This window comes from Sinocyclocheilus anshuiensis, unplaced genomic scaffold (assembly GCF_001515605.1).
Source record: "Sinocyclocheilus anshuiensis isolate Anshui unplaced genomic scaffold, SAMN03320099.WGS_v1.1 scaffold513, whole genome shotgun sequence".
Taxonomy (NCBI): Eukaryota; Metazoa; Chordata; class Actinopteri; order Cypriniformes; family Cyprinidae; genus Sinocyclocheilus; species Sinocyclocheilus anshuiensis.
The window spans coordinates 437653-456527 of NW_015537972.1; the positions used below are offsets into that span (position 1 = coordinate 437653).

General features: G+C 37.9%; 1 protein-coding gene across 2 annotated transcripts in view; it reads right to left on the reverse strand.

Annotated features, from left to right (window-relative positions):
• sacs (sacsin molecular chaperone) overlaps nucleotides 1–16629 on the reverse strand; it is a 32780-nt gene extending 16151 nt beyond the window's left edge. Inside the window, exons 1-9 of one of the 2 annotated variants that reach the window (XM_016462965.1) lie at nucleotides 16557–16629; nucleotides 11954–12313; nucleotides 10661–10811; nucleotides 6749–6839; nucleotides 6007–6092; nucleotides 5520–5631; nucleotides 5227–5373; nucleotides 1322–2804; nucleotides 725–816 (exon numbers count right to left, since the gene is read on the reverse strand). In XM_016462965.1, the coding sequence (XP_016318451.1) occupies nucleotides 725–816; nucleotides 1322–2804; nucleotides 5227–5373; nucleotides 5520–5631; nucleotides 6007–6092; nucleotides 6749–6839; nucleotides 10661–10811; nucleotides 11954–11976 (2185 nt within the window). In that variant the 5' untranslated portion in view covers nucleotides 11977–12313; nucleotides 16557–16629. Of the gene's footprint in view, nucleotides 1–724; nucleotides 817–1321; nucleotides 2805–5226; nucleotides 5374–5519; nucleotides 5632–6006; nucleotides 6093–6748; nucleotides 6840–10660; nucleotides 10812–11953; nucleotides 12388–16556 lie in introns of those variants that run through there. The other variant, XM_016462974.1, reaches the window with a different exon arrangement.
• Nucleotides 16630–18875: the final 2246 nt, after the last annotated feature.

Genomic DNA, 18875 nt, shown 5'->3' on the forward strand with positions numbered 1-18875 from the left:
ATTTTGACAAAATGTCTTTATTCTTTATCATGCTTGCATAGATGGGTCATTTTTGACCCATGTGTGTAAGCTTGATGTAGTAACACAAAACCTAGGGGGAAAAAAATATGAATTTGTGGTCATTGTAAAAAGATACTTTGAATATTCATGGATCATGGAATTTATAGATCAGGGAATATTGAAAGCTGAAATAAACTGATTTCAAAAGATAAAAAAATAAAAAAGGCCCAACTGAAATCTGCTTCCTATCAACAGTCATTTTAATATCCTTGTCAGTTTTTTGAAAGGAGCTATATAAATAAAACATTATTATTATTATAAAAACGTCCTATGGCCAACTGTGGCACAAGCAGAACAAAAAAAAAATGTAAGAAAAAGATTACTAATCCTTTCTTTAAAATATTGTATTTAGTCATTTGGGAATAGTGAAAAGGAAACTGTGTCAACTGAATCAAGCTAAGATGGATGCCTGATGACAGAGTTTATAGGTTCTGCTTATTTTATAAAGAGCACTTCATCTTTTTCGGCATATACTAAGTTAAGCATGAAAAAGCATAACTCAAAAATCTGACAGCTGTAATTGAAACTCAAAAATGTTATTCCCTGCAGCAAACTATGCATGAACAAGGTTAAGTTTCACCACTGAGGAATAGAACTGAGAGCAGATGCTCTATATATCCTGAGTGAGAGCATGTGAGTGGCATTAAGAGCTGCAGTTGTCTACCTCTGCTTCTGGCTGCTTCTTTCAGGCCGGTCATGACATGTGGGGCAATGCTTTCCAAGACAAATCTTCCCTCCAGTCCTGGATAAAGGGACCTAAAAAATATGTATAGACTTATAACATAAAAACATATATAGCCTATATACTTATAACCTAATGTATTCTATTTTCAAGTTTTGATCAGGGATAAGCATTATTTAGACATGAATCATAAATGCATTTCAAGAATGTAAATTTGTAATGTAAATCTGAATGTGGTGAAATAGTATAGTATAGTAAATAAAAGAAATTTAAATCTGACAAACAGATCCTGAAGGAAAAATCACGAAGAAAAAAAAATGAGTGAAAACTCATTATTGGAGTACTGTTTTGTCTGAGTTACAATTCTAGAAATTCAAATTATCCATCCTGTGGCATGTGGTCAATTAGCTAAATTCAAATCAAACTCAAGAACTGACAGGGAGTCAGTTCTTAAATTTCAAATTTTGCCTAACGCCGTTTTGATTTGATATATTTATATTTGATATATTTAGATAGCAGTGCATTAAAACTATGAATGACCTTAATACCAAGAACGCAAATACAAATGTATCCCCATACCTTGGATACTCCTCAGAGGCGATGTAGACAGCATCTTTGTCATTCACAGAAGAGGAGAACACAGCAAATGTCTCATCCTGCAAAGGCAGAAGTTCCAGTCCAATGAGGTCATTGTAGCAGGCATCGCTAAGTATAAACTCTAGCAGGAGCAGCTTCTCATTAGAGGACCCTCTGTGGCGACATTTCCTCAGAGTCTGGCGCACAAAAGAAGGGGTCACTCTCCTCAGGCTCCCTGGTTTGGTGACAAACATTGTCAGTATTGCATCGATGTAGGCTGGCACCTGAGCCAGTATCATCCCTGAGCTCTGGAGGTATTTGATGACAGTCTCTTTAGTGTCCAAGCTGGAGTCCAAGTCTGAGAATATGGTTTCATCCACTTGAACCCAGCTCCCATTGAGCGAGTAGATGACCGGCTGTTGAAGCAAGTCATTGAAAAGGGGCTCAAGAATGGGTTTCCAGTGAGGTCGGATCCTGTTTGGATCAGGCCAGGCTCCATAAATGCCTCTTGGGGAAAGGGGAAAATCTTGGTCCTTCTTAGTTTGGATTCTCCTGATGGTCTCCATGATGAGTGTGAAGTAAGCCCTTGGGATGACTGTGACTATGAGAAGCTCATTCCAAAGAGCCGCGGGGTCCCTCCACTGGTCCACTTCCCGCCATTTGATGCTCCTGCGGTTGTCCGTCAGGCCAAAGAAACCACTGACATGGACTGGCAATCCGGTCGAGCTTTCTTCTCCGAGGGGCAGTGGGAGGAAACAGAAAGCACGTCCTGAGAAACTAGAAGTTGCCCCCTTGTCCTCATCAATAAGCGCAAGCGGCAAGGCAATACCAATGGTTGGGATGAACTTCAGATCATCAGCAAGAGAATCCAGTTCACCGCACATGCCTCGCCCTCCTACGCCATTACACACCAACCAGGTGGTCTTCTGAGTCTCTTTGGCAGTTTCATCCCGCACTTCAATGGAGAGTTGGTAGGTGGCACAGGTTACCGAACTGCTCAGCACCCCATTACTGTAGCTATCTATAGCCTGTCCCAGGGTCTTCAGAGAGTTGGGCCGCTCCATCTTATCTTCTTCACTGTCGCTTGCTGTGACCTGGAAAAGCATCCGCTCTGTTCCATCCAATTCCCGTACATGCAGAGAGACCTTCTGCACGCTCTTTAGAAAGAGCAACACAGTGTCTGCGTCAACTTTGAATGATTCAAAGAGCTCCAGAACCTTTTCTTTATTGTAAATGTTGTTACTTAATTGTGAGGGTTTCATTCGGAGTGGAAAACGAAAGAGTGTTCCTGGAAAGTTGCCATCCTTAATGGTTTTCTCTGAGCTACCGAGCAGGCCAAAATAAGGGGCAAATTGATCATTAAGCTCGGTTATTTCCTTTATATCGGACTTCAAATTCCAGCACTGCCCAGACTCATGGACTCCAAACAACATCTGATGTGGGTCCAGCATCGCAATTTGATCCCCACTAAATATACTAGGAACATCTACAAAAAGATGAAACATTTTTAGAATAGTAAAACAAGTTTTTCATTTAGTCCATAAAGAATTATATTAGCATATGTATGAATTTGGCATACCCATGTATATAAATATATAAGGGTACACACAATTATGGACACTTAACATAAACGGTGACCCAACGTTTCATTAGGTCCTCTATTTTGTCCACCCTGCTCAACTGTATATTCACAAATTAGAAAAATTATTTCATATACTGGTATGAAAAAAAAATTAGGCTGTCATTAAATACCAGTGGGGTGTTGAACAGTCCTGCAAAATGACATGATACACTCCATCTAAAATGATTTTTTGCAAATTCATTATTATGTATGCAGCTTTCAAGAACTGATATTCGGCATGAAATCAAAATTGAAAATTCTTATTTTTTTAAGGGATAATGGATAACAGTATTTTTAATACTGTAGTGTTTATTATAAATAATTTATCCATGCACTTCATAATTTTTTTAAAATTCATGTGCCCTCGTAATCTTTAATCAAAAACATTAACCTCCCCTCCCCCTCAAAACGACTCATCTTCTCTTCCGGTCACGAGCTATGGCGCAAGGGCGGAGCTAGTGACGTGAGGGGTAAACGCTGGGATAAACAACAGGGGGAAAAGCTGAAGCTGATGCTTCACTTTATAGAAATCAATGCATTGACCAGTGCTGACTCAAGCCATGGGGGAGTACACTACCCTTAAAAATGGAAAGGATATTAGGATATTACCACAACATTACTCTTAGGACATCGCAAACCTTTTTTTTTTTTTATGAATATGACTTAACCTGGTGGAGGACGCGCTCAGTCATTCAGGCAGTCTCTCTCTCTCGCGCGCGCATGCGCTTTTAGGCATGTTTTGTGCCGTTGATCGTCCTCGTCCTCGTCTTCCTCAATAAATAAAAAATTTCTTCATGCTAGGGTGTCGGCGGTGAATCCAGTGGAGAGAAATCCCCCCACTACTAACTGCAAACTGGCATTCGAAAAAAAGACAATAGCTACTTCCGTTTCATGCCGATTTTACATGCCGGTACTTATTGATACTGTTATCGATACTATTTGGTGCACAAAGATAAGAAGTGAAAAGTTGTTGAAAATTTCAAGTTATTTTATTACTGCTGAACTTTAGCAACTGTATTAAAGTTCTTCAGTCAAGAGCAGCGAGTTATCTTTCTCTGTGTTTTATTTTATTAACATTAAAGAAATAGTTCACCCCAAAATTTAAATTGTGTCATCATTTACTCACTCTCAAGTTGTTATAAACCTGAATGAGTTTCTTTCTTCTGTTAAACATAAAAAGTTATTTTGAAGAATGTGGGAAACTAAACAGTTGCTGGTCCCCAGTGACATTTTTTTCCCCCTACTATTAAAGTCAGTGGGGTCCAGCAACTGTTTGGTTACCCACATTATTCAAAATATCTTATTTTGTGTTCAGCACAAGAATAAATAAAAATTAATAAATGTTCGGTACACCATGACTGAGTAAATAATGACACAATTTAAATTTTTGGGTGAACTATCCCTTTAATGACAAGCGGCAGCATGTTGTACTGCCGCTTTAAGAGCTGCACGCATCTGTTTTTCTCTCGACTGTTAACTTTCACTTTAGACATGATTAACTGTGTTTATATGTAAACCTTGTTTGTTTTTGACAGTATTAGCGCAATCAAACGATAATTAAGATAACTAAGTAATCAGGTGCTGTTTGACAGGCCTTTTAGTGTACGGACGCTTCGGGTGTACACACTCTGAATAAGCACATGTTAGAACAGCACACGAATAAAACGTTTTACCGGCAAGGCTTTAAAGCACGTGGAAATAATATACTTTTGTGATTGCAAATAAGTCTCGTGAGTGTAACTCTACTGAATCAACATTTGTGGCTTTCAACAATCACATCATGTGAATGTGTCTCGCGAGTTTCAGTTGGAGCTGGAGCCGCGAGACATAATACAGCGCATTGCTTGAGGTAAATGTTGTGTTTTGTTAGTAAATGTTTCATTATATTACTAGTGTTACCTCCTTCGTTCACTATTACACTACTGTATATATTGCATCTGACACTGGTGTCGCTTAGTTTTGTAACGTGAGCCCACACTTTCGAACGTTTCACTCTTGCCGCGATGACTGATGATCGCACGCAAACACACACAGCACATGCGCATGGATATCACACGCATGTCGAACAAACGTCGGCCACGTCATTCAGTGAAGGGAAATGACAAGCAGCAGCTTCTAATTCGTCGTTAACATTGAAGTATACGGAGATAAAACAACGCAAGTATCGGTAACAGTATCGTTTGTCCTGAAGCTTATCGGTACTCTGGTATTGACCCAATTACGTACCGGTCCAAAAAAATACCGGTTCTCGGTACCCATCCCTAATCATAACATACTCTTTTCTCACCTGTTATGTGGTAGACAGAGTTAAATCCAATACCAAATCTTCCCACTTTAAGAGGGTCCTCTCTTTTTCTACTCCGTGCAATCTCCTGGATACCATTCCAGTCTTCTGTGGTGAAGACGGCATCATTATAGACATACAACGCTGTTCCTGTAAAAAAACATCATATTTCAATGTAACAGTGTATTTCAAGACTACTAACCTTTTTACTATTAATTCTGTTTCCAGCATATTGCCAGGAATTATATTGAACATGTGAAGGGACATGCTGCATTTGATCAGCATATTCGGATTACCCTGATACTGAGCCATATCATGTGACCACAGTGATCCCACTCCATACTCCGTCTCGTCATACATGAACTTGACCTCAGTGGCCCCAGCATCCTCTGCGTTCTGAATCAGCTCCTGCATGACAGCAAATCATACAGTCGTTGACATAAATTCTCACATACAATATGTGTTATTTACTAAAAGAAAGGCCTCAATATGTGTTCCCACAATTACTGGGCACAATATTTTATTGCTTCGTATCCATCCTCTTTTTTTAACATAGCCAAAGATTTCAGCATTACTGCTGACTGCGACATCTTTTATAAAATTCATAATACGGTCACTATTTTAACAACAAACAGCATAATTGATTTTTTTTAACCTAGTTATTTAAACTTTATTTATACAAGGTGTCTCTTGAGATTAAAATCTCATTTTCGAGGGAGACCGGGCCAAGAAGGCAGATCACATGATAACAAAATGATAAAAACACACACTAAATATTCTTACTTTTAAAATTTGTCCACCCTCTGGATATCTTCTCAAAATATCTTTCAAAAAATCGACCAAAGGTGGCGTAGTCTGACCGAACCTCCCTGCAGAAGAGCAAATACTGAGAAATGCAGCATAAGCAACTTTCACACACAGTAATGCAAAACTATAAAATTACACCACCAAAGTTACGTGGATACAAGAACATCACTCCAATATATGCTTGTTAAAGGGATAGTTCACCCTTTAAAAAACGGTCATAATTTTTTTATCCTTATATCTTTCCAAACCTGAAAAAAACTGGAATAATGTACTTTTTTTTTAAAGGGGTCATGCCATGGATTTTTTACAATTATTTTTAATATGATTCTTTTGTTTATTTATAATGTATATAATATATATATATGCAGACAAATAATTTTCAAAACTTATTCTGACCCTCTGTCTGAAATTATTTTCAAAATTATTTTCAAAATTCCACTTCATAAATTATTCCGACTGATTTTGTGAACGGGATCAACAGTTCTTTGAAAACATTCAATTCATCCTAAAGGTCAGTGGGGTTTAACTGTGAGCTTTGTGCAGATCAGAGAAGATCTTCCACATCAGACTTCATTTCTGGTGGGTCTCCACATACTTTCAGCCATATAGTGTTTTTAAATGTATTTAAATGTTATCCTGCAGATTTTCATGTGAGAGAATGTCAGAAATTGAAGCACCAGTCATACTTAATTAATAAAGTGTCCCTAAACTGTCCCACCTCCTCCTCTCGGGCCTTGTCCATGCAACGTCATGATTATTTCATGGCTCCCGTGTGGCACCAAGCTTCCAATCTCAACCCCATCATGAAGCTATACAAAAAGGAAAAACACAGTGAGTACATCATGAACCCATTTTCCAAGCCGTGTTTTTGGCTTATCCGGAATCACTACGGTACACCTATAATATGTCTTTTTTTTTAATTCTGACTATTTTAGACTGGTTCGGGTAGGTACCGCTGCGGAGTAGCCCAGTACCTGCGGGATTTGTCATAGACATAAACAGAGAGAAGTAGCTCCGGCTACAATGTTCTTCTGCAAGACGCATGCAGTTGTGTTTATAACCGTTAGAGCACCAAAAGTTACGGACTGCAGCTTTAAAGGTCACCATTTCACATCCATGTCTTCAGAAAATGTGAAACAAAAACAAAACAAACAAAAAAAGAAATTCTGTAGGCTTTACTCAGAAATCAATTTAGTAAATTTGACAAATAATTACAAGTAACACATTGAATTAAAATGTTTTTTTTTTTGTTTTTGAAGAAAGACTGAAATAGTATTTTCTTGTAAAACATGCTACAACAACCATTGTTTTATTAACAACCATTTACTACAAATACTTTTACAGTGTAGTTTACTGTAGTTTATTCTTAGGGCATTTAATGAAGAAAATTCTGGGTAGTTTCTTACTGGCCCAAACCAAAATAGCCCACCATCTCTATGACAAACTGGTCTGGTTCCTTCCTTCAGTGTAAACCAACTGATTTTTTTTTTCACCTGTTCTGTAATTTGTTCTAAGTCTGACCACTCTGAGAATTAAAAGAACTTTTCTCAACAATCCACAAGATCTGAGGTATATAGGCACATACGTGAACATTACGGAGTGTCCTTGAGGGGACATTTGAGCAACTTTGCAGCTTTTACCCATAAGTGTAAAGAAATGGCTGTGCATGATCATGAAGTCAGGATGAACAAACATTAGAAAAAAAGACTATGAAATGGATTTTCTCTTTTCTCAAGTTTTTCACCATCTATCCATTAACCTCTTAGCCTGCAATGCACCTCTGTAAACTGCATTGAGCTGTCCACATGGCTTACCCATAATTCACAGAGATATACCACCGTTTTTGGTTGATTAAGAGATTGATTTTTCAGGGCTGAGATTGCGCCTGTTCAGACAGAGACTGCTGTCTTCAGCTATTCGCGGTGGAATCAGCTTCTGCTAACACACACTGATCAGCACTTCTGCTAACACACACTGATCAAGCGCATGCGGAGACCAGACGAAAAAAAACTACCCGGCAAATCAGAGCCCTGGGCTTCAAGGGTAAAATGATCTTGTTTTTTAGGACATTAAGAAATTTGATCATTTGACATGAAAGTAGTTTTAGCAGTGTCCTGCAATGGAACATGTATGGACATGTTATATGTCAACTACCCATATTTGAAAACAAGACAATATGATTTAGTGTAAGAAAGCCAATTTTATTCGATATTATAATATATTATTATATAATATAAAAAATGTAGTCAATATAATCAAAATAATTTAATAATTGACAAACCAGCACACACATTTTTGTTAAATAATCAATCAAAAGTGTTTTTTTTAGAATAGAACCCCACATATGACAAAAAAATTTAAATATTAGAGCATATGAAAGATGCTAACCTACTGGACTAATTGGTTAGCTTGCTAATCACCAGCTAATTTTAAACAAATAAATGTATATATTGACCATTTCAGTCATGTAAAATTGATATATCATTTAAAAGACATTCATTGATATATTCTGAAGGTTAAAACATCAAACATTAAAAAATGTCGTAGTATTGTAAAGAAGTTCTTTCAGTCTATGTAATCAATTTCGGGGTCAAATTTGGATCAGGCTCTGGTGTTTTGAGCGTTGACAGGATTCTAACTTAAATGCCTCTGACTGGCCATTGTGATTAAGAAATCAACAGATATGTCTGCTATTGGCTACAAAAACGCAGCAAAAACATGTTGTAAACTGAAACATTTGAAGCTCTCCAGAGCTCAAACACAAATAGCGAATCACACTGGACCAAATTTGCCAATATGCTGTTATTAAAGCTTCAACTAGTAGTGCTCTTGCTTTTGTTTGAGGGTGCATAGCACCCCCATAGATCCAGCCTGATTTGGACAGGGAGTAGAGTTCATTCATTGTGTTCATGTTATATCTGACAATTGTGTAAGAAATCTCTTTATCAGATTTTTGTTGATAACACACTCAGTGACATGCTGTCATAAAGGTAGTTTGTGATAACATAATATGGGCAACTAGCCCCTCAAGGTACTAAAAGAACAATGGTTCATATATCAGATGTGTCACATTTTAATACAGTTCATCTTCCTTGGATAAGAAAAAAAAGGATGGAATGCCTTAGGAGGAGATTTGGAAGAAACCAACTTGTCATGACATATCCATGGAGCAAAAATGGACCAAAAGCAAAAATTCCTAAACTTATTAGAGACGCTGGACTGATGCCAAGATTGGTGGTCATGACTGTATGCACATATACATCTCAACTAACCCATAACACTGGCACACCTCTAAAGTAATTTGGGCCAGACTGTACGGTCTGGTCCTCTGGGGTTGTATGTATGATTGTTAGCTGAGATCTGAGAGCTGCCTTTCTCCAGGCTATTTTCTGAGTCTGACATACTTAGGGTAGAGAAATAATCTCCCACCTGCTCTCGTCATTCAGGGACGCTTCCCGCTTCAAGCTAAGAGAAAGGCTCTGAGGCCTGACCTGGTCACAGGAAAAGTAAAAAACTATTTATTTTAACCCCAAGCTTATTTGGATTGTGCTGCTTCCATTTACAAGAGAATCAAAAAACTGATGTCACTTTGATACTGTGAGACATATCATGTGACTAAATAATTCTCTCAGATGACTGGCAACTATTACTGAACCTCCCACACGCTGTCAGTATCCACCAGAAATTTCATTTATTTTGCACCAGAAAGTACTCTTCAGTTCTCTTAAATACATAGGATGGACAACTTGCAAATGGTTTTTGTCATATTAAAATTGTATATATATATATTTTTTTTTTTCTCCAATATTAAAATAAGTGAGATGTTTGTTTACGATTACTATATATATAGATGTGATATATATGTGATAGATATGTGATATATGGATCATGATAGCAGCATTTCATCAAATAAACATTATAACCCCCTATATATCCAGACGCACAGTGCAGTCAAGTGCACTTTTGCCATTTTGAAGTGGCAAGAGGTGTCTGCAATGGTGGAATGATGCTGTACGGTGAAATATGACAGACTGCTGTGCATCCTTCATAACATAGATCTGAAAAGATGGGAAACTGCACACCACAACTGCAACTTAACCACACAGAATATGTCTGAGCATCTACATACTAGCACTGCAGCCTTGCATGGGAAAGCTCCACTCTGTTAAAAATCAAGAATTCAAATGTTTCATTCCAATTTCATCTAGTGAAAAGAAAAGTAAAAACCGCAACATAAAAGAAAATGCTAACAGATTTTATTTATGTGCAATTTGTTGTGATCTGTACTGTGTACAAGCACAAATATCACTGTGGATTTGGCTGTGTATACACTACAAAACACTGGAAACTATCATGAGCTCTTACCCTGGGCTGCACACCGATTACAACACAATAGAGCACATTTAAACAATCTGGCCTCTGCTAAGTTTCTAAATCAGTTTCTTTGGGTGGATTATAAACCTGTGTATTTCAGGGGTTGATTCTGATCACATGGGGAAAAGGCAATGTGAGGTGATGTTCTTCATTTGGAGATTCTCTTCAAAGAATCCCCCTGACAGATCATTACTGCTGTTTTTTTAACTGTATTTAAAATATATATTGAAAAATGTTACAAAAGTTTACAGCTCACCAGTTTTCCATTGTGAAACAGCTGCTGCTGAGACACAGGATAATCTGTTTCTTGGTAGATCAGGGTCTTGATGTACCTGATCACTGTAGATGGGGGAACCTGGAAGACCCTCTTGCCTAGATAGTCATGACAGACTATCATCCATGGCAACCTAAAATCACAAAGCAAAACCTTTAACTATTCACAGGCTTGAATCTCAGAAAGCCTTAAAAGAACATGTTCAGGTCATGTTTCACTTCAATATCAAAGAAAACAAATAGAAAGAATTTTCTAGTTATTTTCTAGTCTTTTCAGGACTAAGAGGTTTTGCATTATGACATTGTCTTCATGAAAATAAAGTACAGTTCTTATTACAGTAAACATATATATCTATCAATACTGTAATATGAAAGTAGCATGCAAATATGCATAATGCCTGTAATATTACAGTAATGAGAATCTAATGAAAAATATAAAGTCAATGTTACAATGCATACAATTTTAATGGTCCTGGCTTCATTTTCAAAATGAAATATGACCTGGACAATCAATAAAGAATAACTTGCATCTGAACATCATAATAATAATAATGCTAAAGAAAAAATGACACATGTGAGTAATTTTCATTCCAATTAAATTCCAATATCGCAGTAGTTTCTGTCTTAAGGCAAAGTGGGTCAGACAAACAACACAAGATTACAACGATCTCTTTATTTTAGTTCTTTCACTGAGAAGAAACATTTTGTCTTCAAGGATGCTTTTGTTTTTAATGGCCTTGCCCTTGACTGATGTTACTTTCATGCACAACAAACCCTAACAGAAATGAATGGATCCTGCCACGTCGCCTCTGCAGTTAAAAATCGAATTACACCTATTAGGGGCTATCAAGTTTGAGCTGTATCCAAATGCAGACATCAGTATGTCTTCTAAAAGCCAGAGCTTGGAGGAATATGTATTTTGCCCAGCTGACACATTATGACATTTTACTATAGTACAAGAAAAACAGTGACATATATCTCTAGGTTTAGATCTTGACCTGTTGTCAGGCAACCAATGAAAGTCCCACAGGGCCACTGACTGTATCATTCTATTTGTGTGCTAGGGTGGGGCATAATATGGACCATGCACACAATCTAGTGACAATTCACATGCTACCAGTTTATTAGATAAGACGTTTAACTGATTAAATGTTTTATTAAAGTTGTTGTTTATAACAATATAGGATATTAAATGGTTTAGAGAGTTAACGGTCTCATATAAGTCATAAACAACATCAAACCGGTTACTAACTTACACTAATTAATCTTAACTTACCACGGGTCGTGACCGGTTGCCATTGCTTTTCAGCCAAACTGCGGTTTCTCGTTCGCAGACATTCATCGATCACTCCGCATGGAGCATTATGCTATGCCGTACCGTTATCTTTCGGAGAAAATCCTCCGCATTGGGAATTCATTGATTTACTCTGACCCTTTTGGTCTCAGTCTCAAAGAATCGTCCCATCCTGTGCGCTACAAGCTTCGTGTGGCCGTGTTTTGCTCTTGGACCCGCCTCCTTAGCTCCTTCTAGTCCAGCGAGGTATCGATGCGGTTTAATAAACGGCTCGTGTTGTTAAGCCAACGGTTTGTCCCATAGATGTCACGCTTTGTCGCAGTGTTTAAAAAAAAAAGGATTCTGGAAGAAAAAAGGGAATAGAATGTCACAAACGCAGCTTCTTCCATGATAACGCCTTCTTAAGAGCGCGTCAATGCATGTGTAAGCTTTATGTGTTTGTCTAGTTGCGGATTTTTGACTCTGACTGAGCGCTATGCATGCTGGGAGTTGAAGTTCTCTAGTGTAATGCACTTGACGGCAACTACAAATTTTACCCTGTATGGGATCAGATTCCCGCAAAATGTATTGCAGTCACGGATAAAAAAGTTAATGAAACCAACATTTTAAAACGCAAGTAAAATTATATTGCACAAAATTTAAAAATGAAAGCAAAGTTTTCAGAATAGCAAACAATGGTCATGGATCAAAAAAAATAATACGTGTAAATCAAAAATGTAATAACTCATTAAAAAAAACAAGCATGAATCAAAACTTTAAACACATTTAAAATCATATTGCACAAAACTGAAATATTAATGCAAAATTATCCGAATTGCACACAAAATCATGTTTTCCTTGGTTATATTTCTCTGTTTTTTGTGCTCTCAGACATTTTCTGCACATATTTTTTTTTTTTGTATGCTTATGCTATTTTTCCCTTCGCTCTTGTTTTCATGTTCTGCGCTTCTTCTTCCAAATGTTGCGGTTAGAGTTTCATGTAAATCAGGGCGGGCTTAAGCGTCATCATTGGTCCACTAGTTCTAGATTGACAGCTCCTCTAGCCAATCAGATGAAGAGGGGCGGTGACGTCTCTCCAACGCGCCTCGTTACTGCCAATGCTCAGTGTTCTGTTCACTTTTACAGGTGAAAATGGACAACTGTCAGCTGGGAAACATCTTTCCATACAGGACATCTTTCCATATGTCTGTCTGTCACTGCTGTACGCCTACCTGGCGATCCGTTAACGTTAAATGAACCGTCCTAGCGACCTGTCGTGGTTATATATGAAAGTAAAACAGCCAGTAGGTGGATCTTTAGAGTAAGACATTAAATAATTAATTCAAATGGCTGATTCATTCAGTGAGGAATAAAGTGAATCATTCAATACGAAAGGCTGCTGTGTTGCTTGTAGAGGACACTGTTCTGCTGTGGCTTTGTTTGGACTCTTCGTCGAAATAGAGCAAAATGAGAAAATAGTTACAATTAATAGTTACTATTAATAGTAAACTCACTCAAAAATATACTTCTTGTTATATTGATTCAGTTCAGTAAACATTTGCAATGGTACTGCTATTAGGAAAAACACTCTTTTCTTCGTGTTTTGCTTAACTGTATGTCATAAAATAAATTATAGTGCCATTCTTTACAAACAACATTTATTTTAAATGCTAAGCCTATAACTTATTTAAAACTAAACTAAAAACTGAACCTCCTGCTGGGCTCACATATCTCTCATTTCCGTGAGTGAAACATTAGACGCGGTGTAACATTTGGTTGATAAACTATTAGCCTATTTATTTTGTAAACAAGGTTTTGTACTTCTCTCGTATCTGAATACAACATCCTTCACATATGCAAAAAATGTGTTTGGAAAACACCACGGCATGGCGATGCTCGCGCTGACCGGCAAAACCTACATATTGTACAAAAGACAAGCTAAATTGAGTCACCAATACCTTTTGTATGTTTAGTTGTCTCATTTACTTTGATGATGAAGAGGCTGCGATGTAAAGATTGCAATGTTGTTGTTGTTTATGTTGTGTGCGCGCGGGAGGCGCCGGCGCGAACACTTGGGTTCCTCACATCAGCGGAAAGATGTGATAGATAAGAGCAAGACATCATTCAAAACAATCTATTTTTTATTTGTGTACCTTCAAAATAACAGTGAAATGTTGTACTTTTGTAAAATAAAGAAAACATACAAAATGCACTTGCCGTCTATTATACCTCTTCCTGAAATGAAGAAAAACTCAGCGATACTGTCTAACACTACTTGTCACACAGAATGAGAAATATATTTATAGAAACCTTGAAGTGCCCGCTTTTACCTGTTAACGTTTTGTGTTTGTAATATAAATCATAGCATGTTCAGAAGATAAAAAAATGTGACGTGTAGTCCGGAAAATACGGTATAGCAAATTATTTTGCGGGACCCCCTGGCTTTGGGTCATGACACGGACCCCAGTTTGAAAACCCCTTCTCTTACTCATATTATCCTCTCCTAACAGTAATAACCATAACAAGACTTATAATCAGTCAGGTAAAGGCGAGCCAGGCACATCAGTGACTTCACGATGCCGGTGCATATAGTGGCTGCTCCCTTTCGAGATGTGACCGTAGGCAAATTAATACAGGTGAATATAACCACGACAGGTCGCTAGGACGGTTCATTTAATGTTAACGGATCGCCAGGTAGGCGTACAGCAGCGACCGACAGACATATATAACGGTGTCCTGTATGGAAAGATGTTTCCCAGCTGACAGTTATCCATTTTCACCTGTAAAAGTGAACAGAACACTGAGCACCGGCAGTAATGAGGCGCGTTGGAGAGACGTCACCACCCCTCTTCATCTGATTGGCTAGAGGAGGAGCTGTCAATCTAGAACTAGTGGACCAATTATGACGCTTAAGCCCGCCCTGATTTACATGAAACTCTAACCGCAACATTTGGAAGAGGAAGCGCAGAACGTGGAAACAAGAGTGAAGGGAAAAACAGCATAAGCATACAAAAAATAAAAATATGTGCAGAAAATGTCTGAGAGCACAATAAACAGAGAAATATAACCAAGGAAAACATGATTTTGTGCACAATTCGGATAATTTTGCATTAATATATCAGTTTTGTGCAATATGATTTTAAATGTGTTTAAAGTTTTGATTCATGCTTATTATTTTTTTTAAATGAGTTATTACATTTTTGATTTACACATTATTTTTTGATCCGTGACCATTGTTTGCTATTCTGAAAACTTTGCTTTCATTTTTAAATTTTGTGCAATATAATTCTACTTGCGTTTTTAAATTTTGGTTTCACGCTTATTTTTTTTTTATCCATGACTGCAATACATTTGGCGGGAATCTGATCCCATACATGATCTTTTTACTTAATATCCTAATGATTTTTTGCATAAAAGAAATATGGATGATTTTGACCCATACAATGTATTGCTGGCTATTGCTACAAATATACGCTTGCTACTTATGACTGGTTTTGTAGTACAGGCCAGGGTCACAAATTATAACACATTGTATAGAAATAATAATAATACTCAAATACTTAATGAATTAACCTATAGGTTTAATGAAAGCAAAGACGTCTGAAATGTACATCTAATTCATGGATATAACTCCATTAAATATTAATTAGGCTATAAGTATTAAATGTATTTTATCTTACTTTCAAAATTTTACTTCAAAATAGGAACTATCACTTTTCCTCCACAAATCCAAAATCATTAAGGTATCCACAAATCCCTCATTAGCAAATAGACACAAAAACCTTTGAGGCCTATTCAATATTAGACAATGTCATAGACCAGTATTTTCTAGAAACACAAATTTTGATCAATTTCAATCAAAGCAGTTTCGATTGACTACATCTTGCAAATATTGATATTGAGATGAAATGACAAAATTAAAAACAGCGTAGCCATACATCAAAAGTGCTGAAATGAGAATTTGTGCCTGGTCAAGAGAAAAAAGTAAGGTGTGGGGTCATCTTGCCCCGGGTGGCATCTTACCCAATCTTACTCTAATAGGCTACTGTAGAATTTAAACATTGTATTTTCCCCATTATGGTTACAAAAATGTGAACTTATGTTACGTTATTGTTTGCAACTTACTGAGTCACTGAGTGACTTAACTATGAATTGTCCCACTGGTTACAATTGTGAACAATATAAAACACATACTTTCACTAACTTTTAAAAACGTTTTTTTTTTAAATTAGGCTATTATTGAAGAAACATACAGTTTGTTTAATATCCAACAAATAAAATACACGTGCACATTGGGAATTAGCTGGGAATTACACATTTAATGCATCTGAAGTCAGTCACATGCAGTAGATTATTATTATTATTATTTTGTAAGAAAGGAATTATGACGCAGTACAATTGATATACCGAATGACGTCATAACCTCATTGCACCAATAGTACATTTGCCTTCTACTAAACCTTGCTAAAAAGAATATGCAAACAAATCACATTTAATAAACATAAATAAACAAGTATAATTTGTATTAGTATACATATTTTGTTACATTATTGCTGTTCTGAATGTTGCCTATTTGTTACATCCGTGATATGAACAAAAAACTCACCTTTTGTGAAAATGACCTTATTTTGTAATTCAGGTGCAACTCGCCCAAAGTGAAGTAGATTGCAGTAATAACACTGAACAAATCCAAAATAACCCTGGTCTCAGCACGTTTTCCTCTGTAACTCTAATGCTGCTGTAGACAGTTCCTCATAGGACAGTCGAGGGACAGTGCGATCTGCAGAACTTAACATATTCACACGCATCGCTTCAGCATGCTGCGGTGTTTATTTTCGTATGGATTGTTTATGGCACATGCACGATCATTTAAAGCGCAGTGCCCAGTATTCACTATGCTAATTCAAGCAGTTCTTCGCGAGTCACCCTCTCGTTACGGCATCAGCTGTTAGAGCAACCTGCACTCTTAAAGCTATAGTAAACACATTAGTCAGGATAGGCAGATATAATTTTCCACGATTGTGGCTGTGAGGGAGCTGTACAGTTGTTAGTATGTCTAGGTGAACTGCTTAATTTTTAGTGGACACCACTGGACAGAAACAGATGCAAAAGAAAAGGGAAATCCCAAGAAATAATGATGATTTCACAACAGTCCAGTAGGTGTCGAATATGCACATGGTGAGTCATTGAAGGATGAAGACTCGCCACTTCTTGCGTCCGAAATCGCATACAACAAATTTATTATTTGGGATAAAACCCTTGAGATGCATCATCTCGTTTTTAATTTGAATTTAAAATTAGGTCTACTTCAAATTTAAATATGAAAAAAAAAAATCTTTCATAACATAGTAGGGAAGTATTCGATTTCGGATTTCGGGTCCAAAATCGCATAGGCTACTCTCTTGAGTGGGTAGGCTACTGTAGACATACTTCTTTTAAAGTTGCTTGACCATTAAAGAGTTCGTTCACCCAAAAATGAAAATTACCCCATAATTTACTCACCTTCAAGGCATCCTACACTCTAAAAAATGCTGGGTTAAAAACAACCCAACTTGGGTTATTTGGCAACCCAGCGCTGGGTAAATATTGGACAGAACACATGCTGGTTTATTTTGACCCAGCTGGTTGGGTTAAACGTTTTAACCCACAATGCTGGGTTGTTTAACTTATTGTTTAAAAATTATTATATTGCTGGCTTAAAATGGGCTGGAAATTAAAAATCACACACAGAATTACTATAGGCAACACAACAGCAATAATCAAAAGATGAAGAAAACCCATGGGCAAAATACAAGACACATTTAATTTATTTGGGTGAATACAGCATAGTTTACAATATTACATACATTTAAACTCGTTTAACAACAATTTTAGAAATAAAAAAGGCATATTTAGAAGTAGCATTTTAATTTAAGTGTATTCAACAGTTCTCTGTAATCGCTTTTTACCGAAATAGTGCTAATTCTCGTGCCGGTGTGTCGCTTAAATCTGAGCCGGTGAAGGGCTGCTGTTCGCGGGGAACGTCTCGGGTTACGACTGTAACCCTTGTTCCCCGAGAAAGGGAACGAGACACTGCGTCGGTAACGACACTTGGGGAACCTCCTCAGCATAGCGCGTCTGAAGCATGAATGAAACTATTCCAATCCTGATTGGTGTTGCGTCATGACATAACATGTGACGGCATAGTCGGAAGCTACAAAGGGACGCCGGTACACAACAGAGTCAGCTTTTGTGATGAAGCAAGCCGCTCCCAGGCATGGAGAGGTGTGGCAAAGAGACGCAGTGTCTCGTTCCCTTTCTTGGGAAACAAGGGTTACAGTCGTAACCCGAGACGTTCCCCCTCGAGGGAACTCACACTGCGTCGGTAACGACACTTGGGGAACGGATACCCACTATGCCACACCGAAACATGCCTGTCCTAGTGTGAAGCTGAACCAGGCACAACTTAGGACGAGAGCACTCGTGCACCCGGCATGGAGGGAAGGTTCAGGTTATAAAACCTGATGAAAGTATGCGGGGTGGACCACCCAGCCGCATCGCAGATCTCCTGCAACGGGACTCCTGACAGGAGGGCCCTAGAGGACGCCATGCCTCTAGTAGAGTGGGCCCTCAAAGCCACAGGTGAAGGCAAACCGCGTACCTGATAGGCCAAGGCAATAGCCTGAACAATCCAATTACTAATTGTCTGCTTGGAAGCAGTAAGTCCCTTCTTAGGTGATCCAAAGCACACCAACAATTGTTCTGACCTCCTCCAATGAGAGGACTTCTGAATAAAGATGTTCAATGCTCTGACAGGGCAGAGCAGATGAAGCCTCTCTTCTTCCGCCAACACATGAGGCGGAGGATGGAAGGCCTGAAGAACCACCGGCCATGCCCTATTAGATGGCACCTTGGGCACATAGCCAGGCCTAGGATGTAAAATGGC